Genomic DNA, 25771 nt, shown 5'->3' with positions numbered 1-25771 from the left:
CAGGAATATTCTCATGGGTATATGAGTTTGAACTTTCTGTGCTCAAATCATTCTTAACTTAAACTCTAGGACTGTGATGGCCAACCTATGTCTCATGGAGCCATTTCTGAGGGCACGCGAGGCATTGCCCTATCAGCTCCAGCGTGCATGCATGCGCACACTGGCCAGCTGATTTTCAGCCTTGATTTTTGACCATTTTTTGCCCTCTGGAGGCTTCCCTAAAGCCTGGGGAGGGCAAAAAACCACCCAACATGCAAATTGAAAGTTCAGGAATAGACTTCCCAAGTTCCATTTCCATTTCCGAACTTCCGATTTGCATGTTGGGCCATTTTCCTCCCTCCCCAGGCTCTTAGAAAGCCTCTGGAGCCTGAGGAGGGTGAAAAATGGACCTACCGGGCACACTGGAAGGTGGAAAATGGGCCATTTGTGGCCTCTGGGGGGGGGTAGCCTGTTTTCCCTCTCCCCAGGCTCCTAGAAAGCTGGGCACACATGTGTGGGGCAGCAGGGGGGGTCATGCATGCATGCACAGGAGGCACAGCATGGGGGGCATTAAATTATGGGGCTGGGCATGTGAGCGTGAATAATAGTGCATGTGCTTTTGGCACCTGAGGTGAAGAAGGTGCACCATCACTGCTCTAGAACCTGCACAGGTAAATTGAAAATATCTGGTAGCTATTTTTGCTACCAGTAAAGGAATTCACAATATTTTCTTGTCTTAAAATACCTTTAGATTCCTTCCAGAGATAGTGGAAATAAAAAGGAGGAAGTGGGATATGAAAAAGTTAAAAAAAAACATATATGGGAAGATAGGAGCCGAGGTGGCGCAGTGGTTAGAGTGCAGTACTGCAGGCCACTTCAGCTAACTGCTATCTGCAGTTCAGCGGTTCAAATCTCACCGGCTCAAGGTTGACTCAGCCTTCCATCCTTCCGAGGTGGGTGAAATGAGGACCCAGACTGTGGGGGCGATATGCTGACTCTGTAAACCGCTTAGAGAGGGCTGAAAGCCCTATGAAGTGGTATACAAGTCTAACTGCTATTGCTAAGTAAAGAAAATAAAACATTGCTTGCATGATAACTGCAACAGGCAATATTTTTGCAGCCAAAAGTGGTCCCCCTCCCCATTTTTCTGAGCATTTAATTAATAAAATAAAAGATAGTACTGGAATAAGTAGATTATCTTCTCCCATTTAGGCATTGGAGTTATTACAAATTAGGGACATGTTAAGCCTCTTGTAAATTAAAACCTATTTATAATTGGCCAAATCATTGCTTTGGCAGGAAACATTGATCCTTGGAAACGTCAGGGGCCACTTATATTAGGACCATCTTTATTTTAAGCTAAAATGGTTATTTATCTGTTTATCTGTTTGATTATTTGAATGATGACATACTAAGATAACTTATTAGTCTACACGCATTCATACTCAGCTATAATGTAAACAATCTCATCATAAATCCTGTGTTTCTTTTCCACTTTTTCTCACTAGTCTCATCTTTTCATCATAGGTCCAACAGAAACCTGATTTTGCTTTTTCTGTCCCTAGCTAACCAACATGATAAATGGTGCTGGGGGGAAAAAAACCTGCTGCCTGGCATGGATTCTAATTGGCCATGATAGTGGTCGGCTGCCGATTTGTTTATAAACTAGAAAATCTACAAATTGCCAGCCATCTGCCCAGAACAGTCTGCTAATGAATGCCTGCAGCCTGCAGATCCATACACTGATTGCCTCCATGTCTCTGGGCTGTCACCTGGGGTGATCTGATCAGGTTTGAGACCTGAAAATGAGTTGTGACTTAACTGTCATTGGCTAATTCTTATAGATATGAAATACTCATTGGAAAAGTGTAGATGATACACTTTTTAATGTTTCGATGGAAGGTATGAGGGGTCCTTGCTCTTTGAGCTTGGTTGTTTTTGGGGGGGGCATTTTCTTATCCAAATGAACATCATCAGTGCTATCAGTGATTATCATTGACGATGTTACCTGATTTGCATAAGGCAACATCTGCAAGAAAACAGCTAAGCTCAGAGAGCACCAAGGATCCTCATTTCAGCCCTGAGATACAAATATTCTCCTTTATGGATGGAAGATACAGTGTTTGCACTTAATTTCCCTGCTCTGCAGGATCAAGTACTTTGGTGTGGTTTCCCATTAGCAGATTTGAGACAGCTCTTTGGAATGGAACAAACTTTCTCTCAGAGTTGGGCGGGGAGTCTTTAAGGTTCAGAGCTTGTGATTTTTAAGAAAAATCTTTGGAACCTCAGGATTGCTTCATGCCATGGGGAAAATACTAGCAGGGATTTCCCATTGCAATGCTTTCCCAAGAGAGGAGGGATGCTGCTTCTTTCCTTTGAAAAAGGAAAGGGAAGTCTCATAGGCTCATAGAATTGGAAGACAAAGAAATATTTGTTCATCACTCTGCCCAATTCTGAAGCTTCTGAAGCTGTGCTTTGATTTTGTTGCTTCCTTATGATATTTTTCAGCCATCTGCCTCAGTAAAGTGATTGCTCTTAGCTTTATCTCTGGAGATACTTCACATTATGTGAAGATACTTCTATTTCTAAAGTGTCTTGGTGTAATGCCTCAGACAGGGAGGAGAATGGGGTTGTGTATTGTGACTTTACCTGGTCTATCCTACTCCTTTCTTTTTCCCATTATCTCCCAGGTTTGTACCTCTTCTCTGGATCTCCTTATTTGCCACATTTTTTCCAGTTCTGAAGACACAGAACAGCATGAAGCTCTGCATTCTTGTTTTACCAGTTCTGTATCTCTCCTGCCCTTTTATCAACATCCTATTTTATTAATGTCTGTAATATATAGACTTCTGTATAGATATCCAAGGAAATGCATAGTAAATTCAACTTTCCTCACTGTTCCTATGCACCAAATAAAGAAGGTTCCATATTATTTGCATGTCCTGCTTTTTTTTCTCACCTGAATTCATTGTCATCCTACTTTATCAAGCAGCTATTAATTGGAGGAGGATCATTTGATGCCATCCGAGCCTTTTCAATTCCCATTATGCTTAGTCAACATGGATAGTGTTAAGAGATTCCAGGGATAGCGCCAGATTTGTCTATTTTAATATAATTAATTTCAAATAGTGATCAGAGTGGTATATCAACATTCATAGTTTATGAATTGTTTTTTCTCCACTCACTTTCCTTTAAGGTGGAATGGCTTAAGAATGAAGAACCGGTCAATGCTGAACAGGATGAAAATATTGATACCCGAGCAGATCATAATCTAATTATCCGTCAAGCCCGTCTGTCTGACTCTGGGAACTACACTTGCATGGCATCCAACATTGTTGCCAAAAGAAGAAGCCTCTCAGCCACAGTTGTGGTGTATGGTCAGTAGGTGTGACATGCTGTAATTTCTTGGACTGAGTATCACTCTTGCTTGATCAATATTGTTAATGAATTCATCCATCCATTTATTTTAAGCATCACTGCTGGATGAGGATTTCCTGGAATTGAAGTCCACATATCTTAAAGTTGCCAAGGTTGAAAAATACTGGGTTAAAGCATCAGGCTAGAAACCAGGTGGCTTTGAATTCTGGTTCCACTCTAGATATGAAGCCAGATGGATGACCCTGAGATAGACATTTTCTTTCAGCCCTAAAACAGAGATAATGGCAAATAACTTTTGAAAACAATGCCAACAAAATTGCAACAACTTGTCCAGGCAGTCTCCAAGAATTAAATACAATTGGACAGAAAGAAAAAAAGTTTAATAAACTTTCTACTCCTAATAGTAATAAGGAGACAGATCATGACAATGCTCCCTTTCCTGACTTCTAACTGTTCATGAACTACAGTATGTTTGCACCCAAGCAAAATATAATTTTATTATTGTTTTTAATAGCAATAACTTTTAACAACATTAAAATAACTTATTAACACTTCTCTGTTCAATCAAAGATTAAGATCCTTTATTTCAAAATAGAATTGAGAGCATAAAAGTTGTGATTACATAAATTCTATTTATACTTTGGTGAGAATGAGTGGGAAAAGAGGTACAAGTCAATTGCTCATTAGTGAATAGAAGTGTGTCTTGGTGGAGGAGTAGAATTATATTAATGTGGAACTGGGGCTATATATTCCCCACTTTTTTCTTAGATAGTAAAATATCAGTTATATTGAAGAGGAGTCTATAGTTGTCTATAACCTGCTGAAGCTCGACTTTTACTAGATGTAATCAAGGTAAGGATGTTGGGTAGTGCAGTTGAGCAATATCTTGAGATCCAAAGTCTAATGTATACTAATGATACCTGTCTGTACAAGAGTGGAGCCTCTTACTCAAACATAAGACATAGAATAACAATGACCTTACAGACATTTTTCAAACAGTTGAACCTGAAATGGAGCAGGGATGTTTTCTGCTTCTTTCTTTGTTTGTTTCATCTTTTCTTCTTATTAAAGTACCAAATGGCATTTCATTGATTAAGACCTAAGGATGTCTCGAACCTTCCCTTCGCTTCACTTCCCTCCTTTTCCTTATTGAAATGAAAACCCCTTTGGTCTAGTGTTTAGGTACTAGCCTAAAAATCAGGAGACCATGAGTTCTAATCCTCTCTTAGGTCTGAAAGCCAGTTGGAAGACTTTGGGGTTGTCATTCTGTCTCACCCCAACTCACCTTATAGGAGGGGAAAATTGGAGGAGAAAGAAGTATCTTGAGTTATTTATAAAAATAATAAAAGTGGGATTAAAAAACAATTTTTTAAAAATATGCTTTGAAATAATTAAAGTGAGCCTATGTCATCATTAGCTCCTTACCAAAACATACACATTTATTGATACTATAGGTGCATCTCAGTAGTACTTGCCCATCAGCATGTAAAATGGAAATGACGATAATTCTCACGTCTTCTTGTTTATAAGGAAAAAATAATGAAAATGGAACGTTTTGTAACAAAGACTGCCTGTTGTAAAATTCTAACGTGCTATCTACCTGTTCCCCTATATTTGTGTTTGTATAGTGAACGGAGGCTGGTCTTCTTGGACGACTTGGTCGAACTGCAATGCCCAGTGTGGCAGAGGAATGCAAAAGAGATCCCGCACATGTACCAATCCTGCTCCCCTCAATGGTGGTGCTTTCTGCGAAGGAATGTCGGTACAGAAAATTACCTGCACATCATTGTGTCCCAGTAAGCAAGATATCCTGATAACAGTGTAGCCGGGAGGCAGGGCCCTTAGCGCTTGTAGAGCCCCAGGCTCGGGTTCGTAGCCAGGTCCTTAAAGCTTTAGGGAAGGCTAATAGGGTTGGGGGCATTCTAATCACTGGAGGATGTTTCACAGAGCAGGGCTGCTGCAGAAAAAGCTTGTCTTTTTTTAAAATGAAATTTTATTTTTCCTTTCATATACATTCACAATATACATTCTTGTAAATACTCTTGACGTTTATCTATTAGCTATTAAACATTTATCACAATCTTCTCATGAATATAGAAAACACAGTTAGGGTCACTTTCTTGCCATCCCCTACCTCCATCTTGTTTCACAACAACCCTACTCCTTCCATCTTCTCAACCTTCCTTCTCTGCCTTCTCCTTTCTTCTTCCTCTCCTTCCTCTTTTCTTCTTCCCTTCCCCCACTCCTCCTCTCTTCTTCTCCTTCTTATCCTCTCTCCTAGTCTTACTTCCCCTCCCTTACCTCCTCTGCTTTGCCCTTTCTTCTTTCCCCTCAGCTACCTCCCTCCTTTCCGTTGTTGCCCTTACTTATTTTCTTTATCTAATAGCAATAGCAATAGCAGTTAGACTTATATACCGCTTCATAGGGCTTTCAGCCCTCTCTAAGCGGTTTACAGAGTCAGCATATTGCCCCCAACAACAATCCGGGTCCTCATTTTACCCACCTCGGAAGGATGGAAGGCTGAGTCAATCCTGAGCTGGTGAGATTTGAACAGCCGAACTGCAGAACTGCAGTCAGCTGAAGTAGCCTGCAGTGCTGCATTTAACCACTGCGCCACCTTGGCTCTTAATGAGTTCTCGGGGTGACATTCCAGTGGCCCCAACTTTATATTTACATAAGAATATATTTTTTCTTCCACATTATACTTCCCTATAATAAATCAATTTGTATCATTTTTCATCTTTATATTTGTATCTTAATACTTAGAAAAAGCTTGTCTTCTAATTTCCATCAATTGGGATTCTTTGGCTGATGGATCTGCAGCATGGCTGTCCTATTCGATCTGATTGGATGGGTAGAAATTCTGGAAATTCTGGATGCTTGGCAGCTGGTTTATATTTAATGATGGTTGCAGTATCCCATGGCCATCTTTTGTGACCTTCTGACAAGCAAAGTCAATGGGCAAGCCAGATTCACTTAACAATGATATTACTAATTTAATAACAACTGTGACAAGAAAGATTGTAAAATGAATAATTTAACAACTGTCTCACTTACCAACCGAAATGTTGGGCTCAATTGTGTTCATAAGTCTAGGACTGCCCTTATGTTGTTACTATTGCTATTCTATTCACCTCTCAAAACTATAACAAATACAAGGATGGCAATTTGTTAAGATTGGCATGAAATGAAATTTAGCAGAATGACCATGCAACTGAAATTGCTATATTAGTTGCTCTCTGTACTTTTTATTGAAAATGGTACTTTGTGTGTATCTCGTAGGTGTGGAAGTATGTAAAAGTTGCTGAATTTTGAGGCAAGTTTTTGCAAAGTTTCCAGCTGAGGCTGTACATGAATCAGCATTTTTCTCTGAGATCATTTTTTTATTTTATTTTCATTTTGCTTCAGGCAATCTTTCCCTACCTCTTTTACCAAAATGAAGCAACCCAAATGAATCTGAGAAAGTCAGAAATAGCAGGAAGAGTGACAACTGAAGAGAAGCTATTTCATTTTCCCTTTGGTAAAATGATAAAAATTTGGGACTTGTAATCTTCTAGAGCAATTTTGAGCTTTAGATTCACATTCAGACATTTTCATTTCGAGCTATTTATTTTTTAAGAAAGATTGGATATTCATTCTTCTTGGCAGATCTAGCTTTCAATGAATCTGTAGTTGCACAGACAGAAGAGACATACTTCTCTGCAAGCTTTATGTCAAAGGAAAAAGTTCTAGCTTAGAATAGAATAGAATAGAATAGAATAGAATAGGGCTTCCAGCAGAAATCATGCCGGTGCAGAGCAAACAAACGGGGCTCCCTTTAGTTTTCCCGATTTTTCTTGTTTGGAAGTCCTTAGGGGTGAAGTTGGATCCTGGAGTGATCAGCGGTGTAGAGGGGAAACTCAGGGGTAATGAAGAGAAGAGCAATTTCTCGTTACAAGGGGAACCCCTCAGATTTGACACAAAAGAAACTGACCTCTATGGCAGATCTGGAGGTGTGATGACCTGACTGTTTGAATGGAGTAGGAAAAGAAAAATGGTAAAACAGCATGAAGTATTGGTGGAAATAGCCAAAAAGGAATTTGGCATTTGTTTGACTCTCCGTGATTTTGAGAAATACGAACTACATCAGCTGATGAGTGAGTCTCTGAGACAGAGGAAAAGTGGCGATTTGGCAGTGGGAGTGGAAGCAGTGTAGAGACAGATATTGAGATTGCGTGGAAGGTGTGAGTGAAAGACCTGAGTGGTCACCTTTTGAAAAACTTAAAGAAAGATATTAACTGGGATTAAGACTATGATAAAAATACCTGGTTCAGAAAGAAAACTCTTGCTGGAGAAATTACAGTGACTGTGCTAAATAGGAGGGAGATGACATCTTAGAAATAAAGAAACAAAGAAGAGGTGACACAATAGTAATATCAAAGGACAGAAAATCACTATTTAAAAGGGGTGGGTATTTACTGATTATAATAGGCATGTCAGAGACTTTTCTAATATACTAGAACTTGAACAATGGACTATATTTAACAACAATAAATTTAGAAACAAATACAATCGTATAGCTATTCTATATATCTGTTAATTATATATTATTGGATATTTATTTCCATATCTCTATATCTATTTGATACTCTGTTATATCCCTATATTTATGTACACATAATAGGTTATGTAGAAATTAGAGGAAGAGTTTGTCATATGTATACCTATACTCATATGTTATAAAAAATTAATTTAGAGAATCCTAAATATATACTTTATAATTACTCTTAAATTGACTTTATAGAAACATACAAATTTAACTATATAGATCTTTAGACATATTTCAGATGTGCTTAAATGTTAGAATTTTTATAAGATTTATAATATTATAATTGATAATATATAATAATACCTAAGGTAAACTTTTGTAAGGTGTATCCAGATTCAAATTACCTATATTTATAGATTTTTGCTGGTATTTAGAACTATTAGATTGTATTATTAACAGAGTTAGTATAAATAACAGAGTTAGAATAGGACAATATATACTTAATAGGTGTCTTCAATGCAGTGGTGGACACTAAGAATGACAATATGAGTAATAAAAAAATAGGAAGAAAAGAAAAAAGCTACCAAATACATGTTCTGAAATGATACAGGAGATAAATCTAAAAGATGCATGGAGAGAACTAAAAACAATATACCTTTTCCTCTAACTCCCATTACTCTTGGTCGAGAATTGATATGGCATGGATGAACCCAGAACTGATTAGTGATATAGAAGAAATAAAGATTTTGCTGAAAACATGGGCTGACCAAAACCCCTTAAAAATATAATAGAAGGGACAAATAAAAAGAATGTGATGGACATTAAACCAGAGGATTCTAAAAGGAAAAACCATATGTGCAAATGATGGCAAAAGAACTCAAATTATTTTTTAGGGAAAATCGGAAAGAACAAAATGCTACAAAATTTATGGGACACAACTAAAGCATATATCCGGGGTTTAACAATGTGGTACAAAGAAATAAGGAGAAGAAAAAACACCAAATGGCACTCCAGAAAATACTCAAAGAATTAGAAAGTGCACTACAGGAAGAACCACATAATAATAAAATTAAAGGAGAAAAAGATCTAGTGAAACATAACATTAATTCAATGCTGTAAGAAGAAATGATACAAAATCTTAGAATGATGAAATAAAATTTCTTCGAAAATGCTAATAAGCCAGGGAGATGGTTGTTGTATAAATTGAAGAAAGAGAAAGTGAAAAAATTAATACAACAACTAGAGGATGAGAAGGGGAACCTTCATCACCAGTCAGAGAGAAAAAATGTCATCCAAAACTTTTTAAAAAATATAGCCAAGAGGACATATTAGAAGAAAATATTAAACAGTACTTAAAAGAGTGGGATCTGCCGATAATAACAAATGAAGCTAGAGAAATGATAAATGATAAAATAATGATGACAGAGATGAAGGCAATTAAAAAACAAAAGAATAATAAAACACCAGGATCATATGGGATTCAAGCAGAATTATACAAAAAATTCAAGAGCCACTTGAGGGATCAATGTTAGAACCATATAATCAAGCGTGAGAGCAAGCCAGATTATAAAATTCATGAATTGAGGCATTTATAACATTAATTTCAAAAGGGGGTACAGCTAGCATGTCACCCCTAGTCCTTCTTTTCATAAGACTAGACATATCCAGTTCCAGCAGCCGTTCTTTATATGTTTTATCCTTGAGTCCCCTAATCATCTCTGCTGCTCTTCTCTGCACGCTTTCTAGAGTCTCAACATCTTTTTTACATCGTGGCAACCAAAATTGGATGCTGTATTCCAAGTGTGGCTTTATCAAGGCATTATAAAGTATATTAACACTTCACGTGATCTTGATTCTATCTTTCTATTTATGCAGTTTAGAACTGTGTTGGCTTTTTTGACAGCACATCGCTGCCTCATATTTAAATGATTGTCCACTAGGACTCCAAGATCCTTCTCACAGTCACCACTATTGAGCAAGGTATCTCATATACTGTATCTGTGAATTTTGTTTTTCTTGCCTAAATGTAGGCACTGTGTTACTTTTTTCACCATTGAATTTCATTTTGTTAGATAGCACCCAATGTTCAAGTCTGTCAAGATCCTTCCATATCTTGAGCCTATCTTCCGGAATGTTGGCTATTCCTGCTAACTTGGTGTTGTCTGCAAATTTGATGAGTTCCCATCTATCCCCTCATACAAATCATTGACGAATATGTTGAAGAGTACTGGACCTAAAAGAGAGCCCTGGGGTACCCCACTGCATACCACCCTCCATGTAGATGCAGTTCCATTGAGGACTACATGTTGAGCGCAGTTGGTCAGCCAGTTACAAATCCATCTGGTGGTGATGCTGTCTAGCCCACATTTTTCTATTTTGTCAAGTAGTAGGTTACGGTCTACTTTATCAAATGCCTTACTGAAGTCCAAGTAAATTATATTGACAGCATTTCTCTGTTCCACTAGTTTTGCCACTTTGTCAAATAATGCAATAAGATTAATCTGGCATGATCTGTTTTTGACAAACCCATGTTGGCTTTTGGTTATTACTTTGTTTGCTTCTAGGTTTTCACTGATTCATTGCTTGTTTATCTTTTCCAGAATCTTCCCTCAGGCTGATAGGTCTGTAATTTCCTGGATCTATTCCCCCCCCCTTTTTTTTGAAGATGGGAACTACATCAGCTCTTTTCCAGTCCTCTGGCAGTTCCCCAGTGCTCCAGGATCTCTGAAACATATAGTTCAGTGGCTCTGAAATCACATCTGCCAGTTCCTTCAGAACCTTGGGGTGTAATCTATCTGGTCCTGGTGATTTGAACTCATCTAGGGTAGACAGGTGCTCACTTACCATTTTCTTTCCTATTTTAACTTGTGTTCCTAATCAGTTTTTTGTGGTGCTGTTTTTGATAGTTTGAACTGTTTTTTTTTCCCTTTGTGTAAAGACAGATGCAAAAAACGAATTAAGTAGTTCTGCTTTCTTCCTGTTGCTTGTCACCTTCTTGTCACTTTCTCCCATCAATGGACCAATTGTTTCCTTGACTTTTTCCTGTTTTTAACCTGTTGAAAGAAGCTTTTTTGTTATTTTTTACATTTGTGGCAAGCCTTTCTTCATTGTGAGCCTTAGCTTTCCTCACTTCATCTTTGCAGACTCAGGTTGCTAGTCCCTAATAGATTGAAAAAGAGAAGTAATTTATTTCAAGGTTAAATTTTAAATACAAATTTGGTTCATGTGTTCCATGAATAGTTTATCTGCTTTTCCTCTATAAACTAAGGATACATTCTAACACGGGAGAGTCTTTCATGCGCTCTGAGCTTGGTCATTTTCTTGTAAATATTTCATTACCAGACTAGGTAACATCATCAGTGCTAGACCTGACTCCATAGTTCAACCCTGAGCTGCAAATATTCTCTTGTATAGATTCCAACATTTCACAAGTTCCAAGTTCCCATTACCTTTTTCTTTTCAAGTTCGGAGAGCATACTCAGCATCTGGAGTTGAGTGGAATTATGGTTATTTGAAGAGGATATAAAGGTGGGAATTTACAGCTCAATTCAGATTATCATGTAAAACTGTTAGGGCTTATTTAGTATTTAGAAGATTGCAGTCTAAGATTGCAGTCTAACTTATCTGAATGGGTAAGGACAAATGCCAAAAATGAAAAGCCATGTAGACATAAAAAATGGGAACTCGGAGAGTCAAATCCAGCTTTCCTGTTCTAAGACAGCATCATTGCATTAGAACATGAAAGATTTGAAGTCAGACTGGACAAAAATCCAGAATTACCACATGCATTCATTCAATTCCACAAAGAATGAAAAGCTGACCACCCATTCAAATCATGCCATTGCATCACCAATTCAGCACTGGCCTTTAAAAAATGGCTCATTCCCAAATTGGATTAGGAGCAACAACACTTAGAATCTAATATCTTCCTTTTCTCTTATCTTCTTTGGCAAAGTCCCCATCAGCACCACCACCATGAAAGCTATCATCATCATCAAACTCAAATGGTTCCCAATTTTACTGTACCTAATGCCATTATATGAAGTCCAATACCTGTGCCGCCTTTGCACATTATTAACAGTGTGTTTTTCTCCTCCATGGATCTTATATCTCCTAAAATGCTGCATATAACAGACATGGGGAGGCTCAGTAGAAGGAGGAAGTGAAGGTTAATGCGGAAGGAATGAAGTTTTCCACAGATATTTGGCTTTATTTATAGTGCAACATTGGGAATCAATATTTGTTTTAAAGCTAAGAGGAACATGGGAATATAAGACTGAAGTTAGAGATATGAATGTTGCCAATTAGGAGGAGCAGGAAAGGAAATTCAGCTAGATAAGAAAATGCATGCATTGTTTTAAAAAGTGGAAGGACCAAACAATGTCATTATTTCATTTCAGTTTGAATGATTCAAACTATCTCTGGATCAAATGTCTTCTCCCAAAGGTGCTTTTTTAAGGGGTAACTGGACTTTCTTTGTTTTTCTTTGAAAATATTTCACTTCTCTTCAAAAAAGAGAAGTTCTGACTGAATGTTGGAAAATGGAAGGACTTCAATCAGAACTGAAGAAGCTTCTTGGATGAGAAATGAAATGTTTTCAAGGGAAAACAAAAAAAGTCCAGTTGCCTTTTGAAAAAGCACGCTTGGGACAACCATTACTAGATGACTGAGAATCTCCATATAAGTTCAAATGTCTTGTATTGAAATCTACCATTTATCACTCTCTCTCCTCATTAGTGGATGGTGCCTGGGGTGTGTGGAGTGAATGGTCCATCTGCAGCCCTGAGTGTGAGCACTTGAGGATCCGGGAATGCACTTCTCCACCTCCACGGAATGGTGGAAAATTCTGTGAAGGTCCAAATCAAGAATCAGAGAACTGTACGGAAGGCCTTTGCATCCAAGGTAAGTCATGCATCTGTGAAACTCATCTATTAAATGAGGGCTGAATAATCTCTAGCCATGTGTGAGCTTTGATTCCTCTTTGCAAACTCCAATTCTAAGCACAACTATCAAAGAAGACAAATATACATGTCCCAGGATAATGTTGCAGAATCCAATCTGGGTCACACACTGGGACCAGATTGGATTTAGTCTTCCAAGCTAGAACCCCATCCCAGGGAACTTCTCTTGTGCCCAAATGTTGAAAGCTCCTAAAACTAAACCTCTGGTCTTGGTGACTGACTCAAATTGGCTCCTGCAACAATTAACAAATTTTGGTAGTACATTCCTGTTATTTGGAATCAGGAAATGAATAAAACCTTCTTAAAGTAGCCCCTTTCAATTGCTTAATTGTAACTCCAGTTTAGTTGCATCCTTTGGCAATTTAACTACTTCTATCTCAAACTTTTCAAACCTATCTTCCTTCCTTCTTTACCTTCTTGCATCCTTATAAGCTTCATAGCCACATATCTATCTAGTGAATAACTGATGTTAGAGACTGATGATAATTGTATGAAGTCCACTTTTTCCACTAGGAGCTGATGAATTGCATATGTTTGCAGCTTTCATTTATTTGATTTCATCTGAATTTTTCTTTGGAGCTCAAACCCTTTGAAGTTCCTGGGAAGAGTTACATTGGCTAGAAGGGATTCCTCTTGAGGGTGAATAATTAATCTGGTATTAACTAGGCTAGTCCAGTATGACTCATTGCTGCAAAAACAGATTATGTCAAAGCAAGATCACATATTCTGGGAGATAACTTCCTTCTTCCCCATGTCCATAGCTGAATGATCATTAAGCTGCACACAGTTTTCTAATTTGAGAATATAAGTGAAGGAAAATAAATTGTATTTCTGTATGCCAATGTTATGTGTATGAAAAATTCCCCCATCTCTTTCCATGGTTAAAGGCCTTATTCTTTTTATTAATATTGGCATCCTGTTGCCTTAGAGCTTCATGTAGTCTCTGGCCTAATTTTATCAACTTTCACTCAGCCTGTTCACTCCCCATTAGCTTGTTATGGAAAAACAGTGAAGGAAAAGAAAGAGGGAGTCAGAAATTGATTTAAAGAGTATTGAGAGAAGGATTGAAAAATATGATGTCTTCACCCATGTTTAGATCCAGATATGACTTTGTCTTTCTTTGTCCTTCATCAACATTTTCTTCCTGAAGGAGCAATGCCCTCAACACCTAAAATGGTGATGGGGAGAGAAGAGAGAATGAGCAAAAGAAAGACAGGAGGGGAGGGAGGGAGAGAGGAGAGAGAGAGAGAGAATATCTCAACCTCTGCTTCTAGTGGGATGAAAGTGAAGACTAGAGGATTGCTCATGTTATCATCCTATATTAGCATGTGTTGGTAGATGTTGTGATCTCTCAGACCACGGGGATGGAAAGATCTTAAATGTTAGCTGTGTTAACTGGGTATTGCAATCCTATAAATGTTGGTGGTTCAAGGTTGGGGACAACTAGGATATGTGTATGTAGCTCAGTCTTACTGAATTCATCAGGACTTCCTTATTATAGATAGAAATGTGAATTTTTACTTCCCAAAGAACATTTCTGAACAAGTGCACTCTCAGAATTAATATTTAAGTGAATGTTGATGTATTGTATCTGAAATCTCTCCCCCTCCCCCCAAATCAGAGGCAAAATTGGATTATTTGCTCAGGGATCCAGTAACTACACTCAATACAGTATTATTCACTGTTTGAAAATCTCTTGATCGAGCAGGCAGGAGAGATTAATTATTTTAAAACACCTTACAAATAAGCATGATGTTTGTTCCTGCGGTATAAGAGGTACAGTTTCTTTTACACATCTTTCAATGTATACAGAAATAACATATATTGAGGCATGTGGTTGTGAATCAGTCATGCCGTTTCTACTTAATTGTCCTGCTGAGCATGAAATGAACTCTTCACCATAGGCTGTCTTCAGTAATCCTTGGTGTTTCTGTGTAGTTATCTGCACTTTGCACATTAGCTGTCATGGATACCAAAAGAAGAGAGTTAGAAGAGACCTCAAAGACCATTGAGTTTGCATCCTTGCCAATGAGAGACTTCTTTGATAGACCATCCATGGTATCTTCTGCTAAAAAATCTCTCATCAAGGTTTCCACCATCTTTTAAGATTCCCACTGTTGTGAGTTTCTCAGGATTGCTCAGATCCTATAGGCAGGAGTTTCTTCCTACAATGTTCATTTTTAATAAAAGGAGGAAATACATGAGATTGTGTGTCGTGGCACTAGCTCCCTATTCATACAAAAGCCTAGATTAAACTACTAATGCTTCTATGTAATGCTTACATCTCACCTCATCCTCACTACAGTAGAACCTCTGGTCACAAACACTTCTGACCATGACCCACTTGGGTTCCAACCAAAACATTCACATTTTTTTCACAGCCGATTTCCCTTTCCACACCATTTTTTTTGTAAGCGCCAAATTTCCAAAATTAGGTCCAGATCACAACCAAATCAGTTTGTGATCAAAGTTATGGAACAAATTATAGCAGTAGCAATAGCAGTTAGACTTATATACTGCTTCATAGGGCTTTCAGCCCTCTCTAAGCAGTTTACAGAGTCAGCATATTGCCCCCACAGTCTGGGTCCTCATTTCACCCACCTCGGAAGGATGAAGGCTGAGTCAACCCTGAGCCGGTGAGATTTGAACAGCCGAACTGCAGTCAGCTGAAGTAGCCTGCAGTGCTGCATTTAACCTCTGTGCCACCTCGGCTCCTTTTGGTTGTGACCAGAGGTTCTACTGTATGTGCCAGCCTATATTTTCCCTACTGTTTTTTTTTTTTCTTTCATTCTTCTAGTCAGAATATTTATGTTTCCTATTCCAGAGTTATGGGTGCCAAGTTTTGCCTGGGGTTAGCTCCTTCCTTTTAACTAGCACTGATGATGCTATCTAGTTTGGGTAATGTACTCCTCCTTCCCTTTTCCCCATGAAAGGTTTACAGGAATTATTCTCTCATGAAGACTGGTAATTTTCTTGTTGCATTCTTCATAATAGTTATGTATGTATATGAACTCGGTAGCATACTAGAGCAGTCCTTGAAAAATATATGGTTGTTGGGTTGGATTTGTTTTGGTTTTAAATACTGGAATCCCTGGCTGATTTTGAGTTGAGAAATAATTTTTGGGATGGGTTTTTGTGTTTTCGTTTGATCTTTGCTAACCATGGTACTGACTGTTCTTTCTATTTCTATCATTGTATGAAGCGATAAAGAAAAACCACTTTATTTTGCATTGCCAAACAAATGTACACATTGGCATTAAGCTATCTTTTGAAACTCTACAGAGAGTCTCAAAAATAAATAGATTAAGTGTGTGTCTATGAAAAGGTAATAATAATTTATGTGTTGAAGGAGTAAATATAAGTAAGCCTCCTTAATGCTTAAGCATTTGAAGATGTTGACTCAGATGGTTATCTTAAATGAGCACTTGTATTTTCAGGTGGAAATGGAAAAGTAGCTAACCACACAAACTGACTAGTATTGACCTCCTTTTTATTTTTCTGCCTATCTCACTATAAAAAAATCTAATCCATGTTATGATTGACATTTGACATCATTACTGGTTCAGCATTTATTATATGTCTATGCAAAGCTGCTTATATTCTACCCTACCATACTGGCTCAAGCAGATTGAGTGGTCTCTACTCATAAATAGGGTCATGGAGAATTTTTCCATTTCAGTACACATTCAACAATATTATATAGACATTTGAAAGTATCAGAAGAATTCTACACAGACATATATGTGGATATTATATGTATCCAATTACATAATTCTAAGAGTAGAGCAGAGCAGAGGAGGATAGGACAGAACAGAATAGAAAGGAACAGAATAGAATTCTTTATTGGACAAGTGTGATTGGACATACAAGGAATTTGTCTCTAGCGCATAAGCTCTCAGTTTACATACAACAATAAAGTGATAGGCCATAGATCATAAATCATAGTTATAATCATTCACCATAAGATACAAACAACAAATGATAAATCATAAGATACCAATAGGGGAAGATAATAGGAAAGGTGAGAAGATGAAAAATGAGAAGATGAGAAAGATGATAATAGCAGTACAGCTTACTACATGGGTAAATTTCTTAGGCCTAAGATAGTGCTGTGGAAATTAAGTGTTCAGCAGAGTAACAGCACAGGGAAAAACTGTCTTTGAATTTAGTTGTTTTGACATGCAGTGCCCAAAAGAGTAATGTGGAAATTGGAATGAACCAACTCTTAGTACAGAACTAACTTGGCTTTCCTTGTTTACCTCCACCATTGATGAGCCTTCAAATACTTAAAAGGTTGAGGAAATGCAGGGATACTTATACATTCAGTTGCATAAGCCTGAAAATTGTAGAATCAATTAAGTTAGATTTGCCGAGGTGTCCGGTGGCCATCAGTCCCATTATCTGCCTATCTAGTCTAAGTAAGATTGAGGGCTTATAACAATGTTCTCCCATGGTATGTGTGCTAACCATTTCCTCATTTTGTATGGAAAGGTTTTACATAATTACATTATTATGAGTACAGAAACCCTTCTTGTATATGTCAAATTTATGGATGGTAGAAGAAAACATTTCTTATAGTATATATCTTATAATTGCAATATTAATTCTTAGGCTGTCACTAGAGAAAAAGATAATCTCCCCCACACAAGAAAAGTAATTTTTTGGTGCTCTGGAACCAACTAGACTTTACCAGCTTCATTACCACATAAGCCAGAATCTAAAGTGCTGATTTATAAACTGTCACTGTAAATGCATTGTAAAACAAGTGATACAACTACAACCATTTTATTTGTTTATATTCTTCCCTTTCATTGGCATATTTGAGAACGTTATATTACAACTATATAAACTTTGGACAACATTTATCAGCAGTGAAGAAGAAGAAAAAGGGATTACAAAGGCACTCTTTGACTTCCTTCCTTCCTTCCTTCCTTCCTTCCTTCCTTCATTCATTCATTCATTCATTCATTCATTCATTCATTCATTCATTTTTCTTGTAAGATCTTCCAGCATTGAACAAGTGTGAACTGCATCTGGTGTTGGATTGCTCTCATTTTAGGGATTTGGCAAATCGATTCCAATCAGCCAAAAGTAACGCATTTCCTGTCAATATTCCTTGTGCTGTTAAGCAGTTACCTCATCCAGGCTTACTAAAAGCCAGAGCAGCTGTTTTCAAGCAAATTTATATCTCACTTTGTGGATTCATGTTGAGCACTTGCTATTAAGATTCCTTTACCAAATCACAGTTTTAGATTAAAGAGGACAACAGGTAAGAAGCATCTTGGTGCCTTCCTGTCTGTCATACAGTGTTGGCTTAAAAAAATGAAAGAAAAAAAAGGAGTGATTTTCTACCATATAAATATTTTCACTCTATAGCAGTTAGCAATAGTAGTTAGACTTATATACCGCTTCATAGGGCTTTCAGCCCTCTCTAAGTGGTTTACAGAGTCAGCATATCGCCCCCACAGTCTGGGTCCTCATTTTACCCACCTCGGAAGGATGGAAGGCTGAGTCAACCCTGAGCCGGTGAGATTTGAACCACTGAACTGCTGATAGCAGTCAGCTGAAGTGGCCTGCAGTACTGCACTCTACCCACTGCGCCACCTCGGCTCTAGTATCTATAGATATAAACTGTAGATATGAGTATATAAACCAGCAGATTTCATACACTAGTTTCAGCTTTTTAGTAATAACCGAATAAGATTTTGCTTTAAAATCTTCCCTGTCAAAATCCACTGATCCAGATTGTTAATTGGGCTGTTTCTACCTGATACTCAGAACAAGAGAATAACATAAGAGGTCAATCTATTCTTCAAAGCATCAGAAGCAAGACGAAAAAAAATGGATACAAACTAATCAAGGAGAGAAGCAACCTAGAATGCTTTTAAGAAGAGACTGGGCAGTATAGGATCTCCTTCTTAAGCAGCAGGTTGCACTAGAAGACCTCTCTTAGATCTCTCTTATTCTGTTATTTTGTACTTAATAGATTCTCTTGCATTTGAAAGAAAAGTCTTGAATAAATAATGTTGCTGTTTCAATAAAACATATGTTTGTGAAGCGTTGCACGACTGTTCTACCGCACTGTGTTTGGGGAATAAACTATTGCATATATTTAATATTTTCAGTCATTATCTCCTTTAGAACTATATTTCTATTTCATAAAAATCTGACATTTCAAAAAATGCCATGAATTTTCTGTGCCCTACTTATAGCTAAATGATTTATTCTTCAGCTTTGGAAATAGAAATATATGTTCCTAACTTACTCAGTGATCTAAAAGGTGGTTGTTCCTTAGACATTTATGAACAAATTACTTATCAAAATGAAAGACCTATGGTTGATTACAATGAAACTATGGGTACTACTCTTTTAAATGCATAAGTAGATCTTTTTAAATATGTTCCTGTATCCAATCACATGGGTGTGTTTTTTTCCTCTTGGGTTTTTTATTTTTATTTTTTTCTTTTACATTTACTGTCTTGTTCGTTTGTTTCATTTTTATTTTGTATTCAGTTACTAAACCCAACCCTACTTCAAAAAAACAAACCAACACCAGGACCTTCTGAGATCAGAGACTTTTTTCCCCCATTCTCATTCAAATATTGGAACACAGTCTGATTCAGCCTACCTGTGGTTATCCAGAGAATTTGACTTGTGGTAAAAATTAGCAATACTTGCCAATTAACTTTGAAAATTGCTTAAATGTACTGAGAACATTGTCTTGAAACCTCGGTTGGACCATATTTTGGCTTACAGTTGTCCAGAAGTGTTTAGATCTATTTATTGACAAAGGATTGTCTGATTCTGCCTCTTGTGTTTATGGCATCTCAGTTCGCCACAGGGATAATCAATGTTTTCATTGGCTATTGGGACTATTCCAGAGGTGGGTTCAGACCAGTTCGCACCTATTCGGTAGAACCGGTTCATCAAATCTACCAAACCGGTTAGAAGAGGTTCCACCAGTGGACTCGGAAAGCAGGCCACACCTACAGAAGAGGTTCCAAAATTTTTTGAAACCAACCACTGGTCCTTGGATATGATTATTCTACACTATCATGCTCATATTTATAAAACTCAGTGCCTCTGTGAAAGGTAAAGATGACTACTGCGTTTGTGGTGCAATCAGAACATTGCATGTGTTGAAGTTGTTTTAACGCAAACCAAAGATGCCTTTTAAAAAATAAGTTTACATCATATTCTTATGCATGCCAGTGCTGTGTGAGGTAATTTAAGGTGGTTCTGACAAGTGTCCTCGGCATCTTCATATCCGGTCACATGGGCGGCAAGCCACTCCCATCCGGTCACATGGGCAACAAGCCACTCCCACAAAGGAGGCCACACCCACAGAGTAGGTTCGAACAATTTTTGAAACCCACCACTGGACTATTCCAATAAAATAAAATCTTTTTTTCACCAAATTTAATTCTATTCTTTTTCTGACTGAAGTTGCATTGTATGGGGCGACCTCCATTTTCCTTGGATCCAAACAGCTTCTCCTGATGTATCCAACAGACTTAGCAAAAAGCTTGTAGTTAAATCCTATCAGACAGACCAAAAGATGCTTGAGACATGGGCAGATTCAAATACGGTCTTTTACTTAAGCCCATAGAAAGCAAAGCTTGACTTTTGTCTAGCTGTGCTACTTAGACACAAGCTTTTTCTTTTGAACGGATTATGGTCATCTTTATGGACCACAATCCCAGCTAAAGGTAAACTGCTTCAAAAGAAAACCATTATGATAACTTGGGGCTTTTGAGATTCCATTTCTAGTTTGCCATCCTGTAAAAACCTGGATATATGCACAAATACACAAACACACATCCATACACGCACATATATTTATACACATGCAGAGACATACAGATAGACACACTCACATATATATATATTCTCTGCTCAAACAGAAAAGAAAGTGAGAGAGGGAGCAAGGGGGAGGGAGAGAGGGGGCAGCACATAGGAGTATTGTCTGGCAAACAGTTTTATGCTCTCTTGAACTTTTCTCACTTATTAAATTTAATGTGAAGTAACTAATCAATGAAAAATTCTGGCGGCTGCAACATGTGTTTCTTGCATCTCCAGAGAGTGGATTTTGCAATGCAGCTTATGTGAAAGCTCTACTAACACTTCCATGTTTGAAATTCACACTCTGTCTCCATTTTTTTTTTTTTTTGCTACCTGGGAGGAGATTCTGAAAGACAGGGAACTATGAATGACCCATGAGATGTCCTTTTCCCAGTTCTAGAAACATTATAATCATATTTTTATCTAAGTATTTCTTAGTTGGCATTGAATAAGATGATCTGATTAAGCATGGTTGGATCAAACAATTTCAAGTCTATGTCAGATTTGGATATATTTATTTGGAGGTCTTTTCATATTTCTTTATGATATGGAGATGCACACATATTTTATAGGTATGTGATCATAGGTTAGGCATTTGTATATTTATTTTATTTATAAAATATGCATTGGTAAGAAAGGAACCCTGGCCAATTTATCAAACAAGATGCTTGTAATGAGAATGGGAGAGAAAGGTGGAATTAATATCCTAAAATAAATCTGAATTCCACTGCTCCCTAGTAAATGTGCTGTAACCCACAAATTAAAAAAGGGCAGAAGTATGGGACTGCATAGTCATTCCTATGTTGTAAAAGTAGACAAGAAACTTTCACTTCAGAATATTCATCATATTTCCATCACATCCTAACATGAATCTTTTTTTTCCTATTCCTGTTATCTTGTGGCAATCTGTATCTTATTCTTTACTAGCTGAATACCCATGCTCCACTACAAAACTATGTGATTGGGCTTGATAAATCAATACTTACAGCTTGAAAATGAATGAGTATTTATAATCAGCCTCTCCTCTCCCCTCTCTCCCTCAGCCTTGCCCCACAGAATCCTCCCCTATCCTATCCCCTTCTCTCCCTCCCCCTTGCCCCACAGAAACCTCTCCTATCTTCATGGAAACCGGAAGTGTCACGGTGAGACCAGTTGGAAATATAGTGGGCTCCAATGAGCTCCACAAAAATCCAGCTGGACAAACTGCTGTCAGGGGTGTGTGTCTTTGGACCGGAACCATCCTGTAGGGATAGGAAAGAAGGAAAGGCAACTCAGAAGACCAAGAGGAACTGGAAAGTTCCTCGATAGTGAGAGAAAGCTCTTCAGACTGATGGCCGTTCTGAATCTGTGGCAACGGACTAAGTTTTTGAGGAGGAGCAATGTTGGAATGGAGTGTTGGGACTGGGTGAGTGATTGGCCAACTCAAAGGTAAAAGAAAACTTTGAATTTGGTCTTTAAAAGGGTCTCAGAGCTGAAATTAGTGGCTAATTAGCATTTGGGAAATTCCATGGAGGAAGAAGGATAAAGCAGACGCTAAAATACTAAAGCCCAAGAATATTCTTGTTTATATAATTGGATTTGGAGAAACTACAAATAATAAAAAGGAAAGAACCCCAGGGAATTTTTTTTTAATGTGGATTGAAAATGTTTTTGACAGTTTAGACAATCAGCTGGTTTGAGTGTATGGCAGTTTGAGAGAGTCATATGCTGGTGGGAAGAGAGTACTACAATACTTTGTGAAAGATAGAAGAGAAAGTGCAGCTGTGGAACTTGACCTTGACTACCAGAAAAGATAATTTGGAACTGTGAGGACTTCTAAGGACTGTTTGTTTTTCTACATTGCTTGGTTTCAATTTTCTATGGCCATGGAAGATAATAATTTTTTGACTTGGATTGGATTGGACTAATATTAAAATTGGACATTAGAATCTGAAAATAAAAAAGGATTGTATGGACTTTAAGTTCTAATTAAATGTGATATAATTTAAAAGTCTTAAAAATTGTTAAATTTGTTAAATTGGCAATATGGAGCCTTGGATGTACTTTAAAAGGCAGTAAAAAGTCAGAAATTCAGCTAGAGAACACAGATCAGGAAACAGAGGAGAAGGGAATTAAAAGGAGTATAAATGAAGAACAAGAAAATAATATTGAAGAAAAAGGACCTGAAAGTAAAAAATAGTTAGTTGATTTCACTGGGATTTACAGTGGCACAAAAAAGATAGGCAGGGGAGAATGTACCCCAAAAAGAATCAATCAAATGGCAAAGAGGGGATTAGTGGGAAGAGACTAGGAGAAGCCCTGGGAAAAACTACTTGAACAATAAAATTAAAAGTGCAAAAAAGGAGTCAGAAGAAAAGATACAATAATTATGTATGTATGTATGTATGTATGTATGTATGTATGTATGTATGTATGTATGAGTGGTGGGTTTCAAAAATTTTTAGAACCTCTTCTGTAGGTGTGGTCTGCTTTGTGGGAGTGGCTTGCCAGGCATGTGACTGGGTGGGAGTGGCTTGCCAGCCATGTGATTGAGTGCGAGTGGCTTGGCAATCATATAGATTGCTATCTTTTTTGCTAATGAAATGTGGTTTCATTTTGTTCTGATTTTTTTTTAAAAAAAATTGTGAATCTTTGGATGTTCACATTTTGGGGGGAAATGGCTTTTGTTTCTCTGTGGAGTGCTTTTAGGTGCAATTTTGATGGCCAGAATGAGAAAGTTGAAGTTGGTAATATTCATGTAGTTTGATGTCAGATCTGACCGTAAGAAACTCATAGTGTTTCATTAAAAGATAGGAAAAGCATTATGAATTGTTTTCCAGGCTTTGATTAAAGAATGATTCTAATAAGTTCTGTCTTTACTTTCACATGTTTATTAAAGCATCTGTAATTGTAATTGTAATTGTAAAAGTTTATTTGTATGCCGCCCTTTTCCCTGGGGGGACTCAGGGCGGCTCACAACCCAAAAGGGAGGGGGAGACAAACTTTTAACATATAAGACAATACATAATTTAAAAAACACAACATTCATACCATTCGGGCGGGTTACAGTCTTAGCCCCAGGCCTGACGGGATAGCCAGATTCTGAGGGCTGTGCGGAAGGTCTGGAGGGTGGTGAGGGTACGAATCTCCACGGGGAGATCATTCCATAGGGTCGGAGCTACCACCGAGAAGGCTCTCCTCCGCGTAGTTGCCAGTCGGCATTGACCGGCAGATGGAACTCGGAGGAGGCCTAATCGATGAGATCTAATAGGTCGCGTGGAGGTAATTGGCAGTAGGTGGTCTCTCAAGTACCCAGATCCACTACCATGAAGGGCTTTATGGGTGACAAGTAGCACCTTGAAGCGTACCCGGAGATCGACAGGTAGCCAGTGCAGCTCGCGGAGGATAGGTGTTATGTGGGTGAAGCGAGGTGCACCCACAATCGCTCGCGCGGCCGCATTCTGGACTAGCTGAAGTCGCCGAATACTCTTCTGTAGAATGCTCCTCACATTCAACTATGTTTATAGGCAATCTTATTCAGACTACTGTTGTGACATTTCTCCCTTGCCCTGTATTAAGACTACTTCTGTATTTGTAAATTCACTTGCCATAATTATTTAAATAGTTTGTTATGGCTCATCTCCATTGAGCCAGTGCTGTCTGAAAACATTTCCACAGTCATGTGGCCAGCATGACATTAAGGAGCACTGTTAACTTTCCACCAAAGTGGAAAGAGCACCAGAAAGTCCAGGTAATGCTCTGCAGCCTCTGTTGCCCTCTCTGCCTGCAAACACCTCTTGGCCAGCATGTATTTAACTCCTGATGGGCAGCTTGGGGTAAGAAAAGCAGCCGGATGGCATCCGCTGATGAGCAGCTCTGTTCGGATGAGGAAATGGGGGTCGTGGGACTCCAGGGCTACCTGTGAAGGACTATCCAGAGCCTGACAAAGCAGCAGCAGAACCTCCAGTTCGGCCTCGGTGAGTCCCAGTTGGTGGTACAAGAGAGCTGCTTGGTACAAGGCTGGCAGGAAGGTGCAGTCCACCTCCAGGGCCTGCTTCAGATGCTGCAGCACTGTGTGCGGCTTGTCTATTTTCCAGTAGCAGCTTCCCATCAAGGTGAAGATCTGGGCGAGGTCCCGCTTAGAACATAGCCCATGTTGGTCTATTGTGGTACCTATTCATCTATTCGCATTTAGATGCTTCCAAACTGCTAGGTTGGCAGGAGCTGGGGCAAGTAATAGGAGCTTACACCATTGCATGGTGCTGGGGTCTCAAACCTGAGCTGCCCAGCATCTTAACCATTGAGCCACTGCACTGCCCTGGATGAAGAACCAATAGATGAAATATTTTTTTTAACTTAGATGTGGTTTTTTTCAGAATCAGGTTCCTGGATTTCACTTTTTAAATCATGTTCATTAAAAATCATAGCTAGTTCTTCTTCTCTAATGTGCCTTATCAACTATCTGGGAACTTTGCACCTGTTCAGTCACAAATCTGCATGTACTTGGGCTTCCCGATTTTTCAAAACCACCTTACAATGTGGAATTTCAGTGCGATTTCTAGCACAAGCAGGCCCAGATGCTAAGAAAATTGTCAAGCAAAGGATTGATGATGTTGCTGCCCAAGAGAATATTACACTGCACAAATGTGCTGGACTATGGCTGGCTATTTGCAAAAATTTATTTCATATTGAAAAATACTTAACAATTTGTATACCTCAATACCATAGAAAAGCTTCTACCAGAGCATGATTTGAACAACTCAAATCTCTGATTAAGCTAGGTAGGTTTTACAAAGTTATTTATCAGAAAAGATTGTGCAAACATAATATACATGACTTTGGAGTTATTGCTCGTGTGTTTATATATTCTAGAAAGGGCTAATCCATTGGAATCTCATGTAAAAATTAAGACCATTTGCAAGACCACTGTTCACTTGTAACACTTACTGCAGGAAACCAGACTGTTGGTCATTAGAAGGGTTGCCTTTTTTCTGTATAAAAATGGTCTTTTGCATCTTACTCTAGAAAGGTTTGCTAAATTCCTGTCTGTTATGTGTTTACATTCAAAAAACAAACAGACAATGACAATGAAAGAAGTAGGTGA

General features: G+C 38.1%; 1 protein-coding gene across 2 annotated transcripts in view; it reads left to right on the top strand.

The window, feature by feature from the left end:
• The window catches only part of UNC5D (unc-5 netrin receptor D), a 377196-nt gene that overhangs the window by 276635 nt on the left and 74790 nt on the right, over positions 1 to 25771 (top strand). For both annotated transcript variants that reach the window (XR_015695566.1, XM_087706239.1), the window contains exons 5-7: positions 3176 to 3356; positions 4986 to 5153; positions 12623 to 12787. Coding sequence is in view for 1 of the 2 variants with exons in the window: in XM_087706239.1 (XP_087562365.1) it covers positions 3176 to 3356; positions 4986 to 5153; positions 12623 to 12787 (514 nt within the window). In the remaining variant the exon portion in view is untranslated. The remainder of the gene's footprint in view (positions 1 to 3175; positions 3357 to 4985; positions 5154 to 12622; positions 12788 to 25771) is intronic.

The sequence above is a fragment of the Thamnophis sirtalis genome, unplaced genomic scaffold (assembly GCF_051295495.1).
Source record: "Thamnophis sirtalis isolate CommonGarterSnake01/CBP01778 unplaced genomic scaffold, rThaSir2_p1.2 scaffold_2, whole genome shotgun sequence".
Lineage (NCBI taxonomy): Eukaryota > Metazoa > Chordata > Lepidosauria > Squamata > Natricidae > Thamnophis > Thamnophis sirtalis.
Note: the sequence above shows the minus strand (reverse complement) of the source record. Positions and strands in the feature narration are given on the sequence as shown.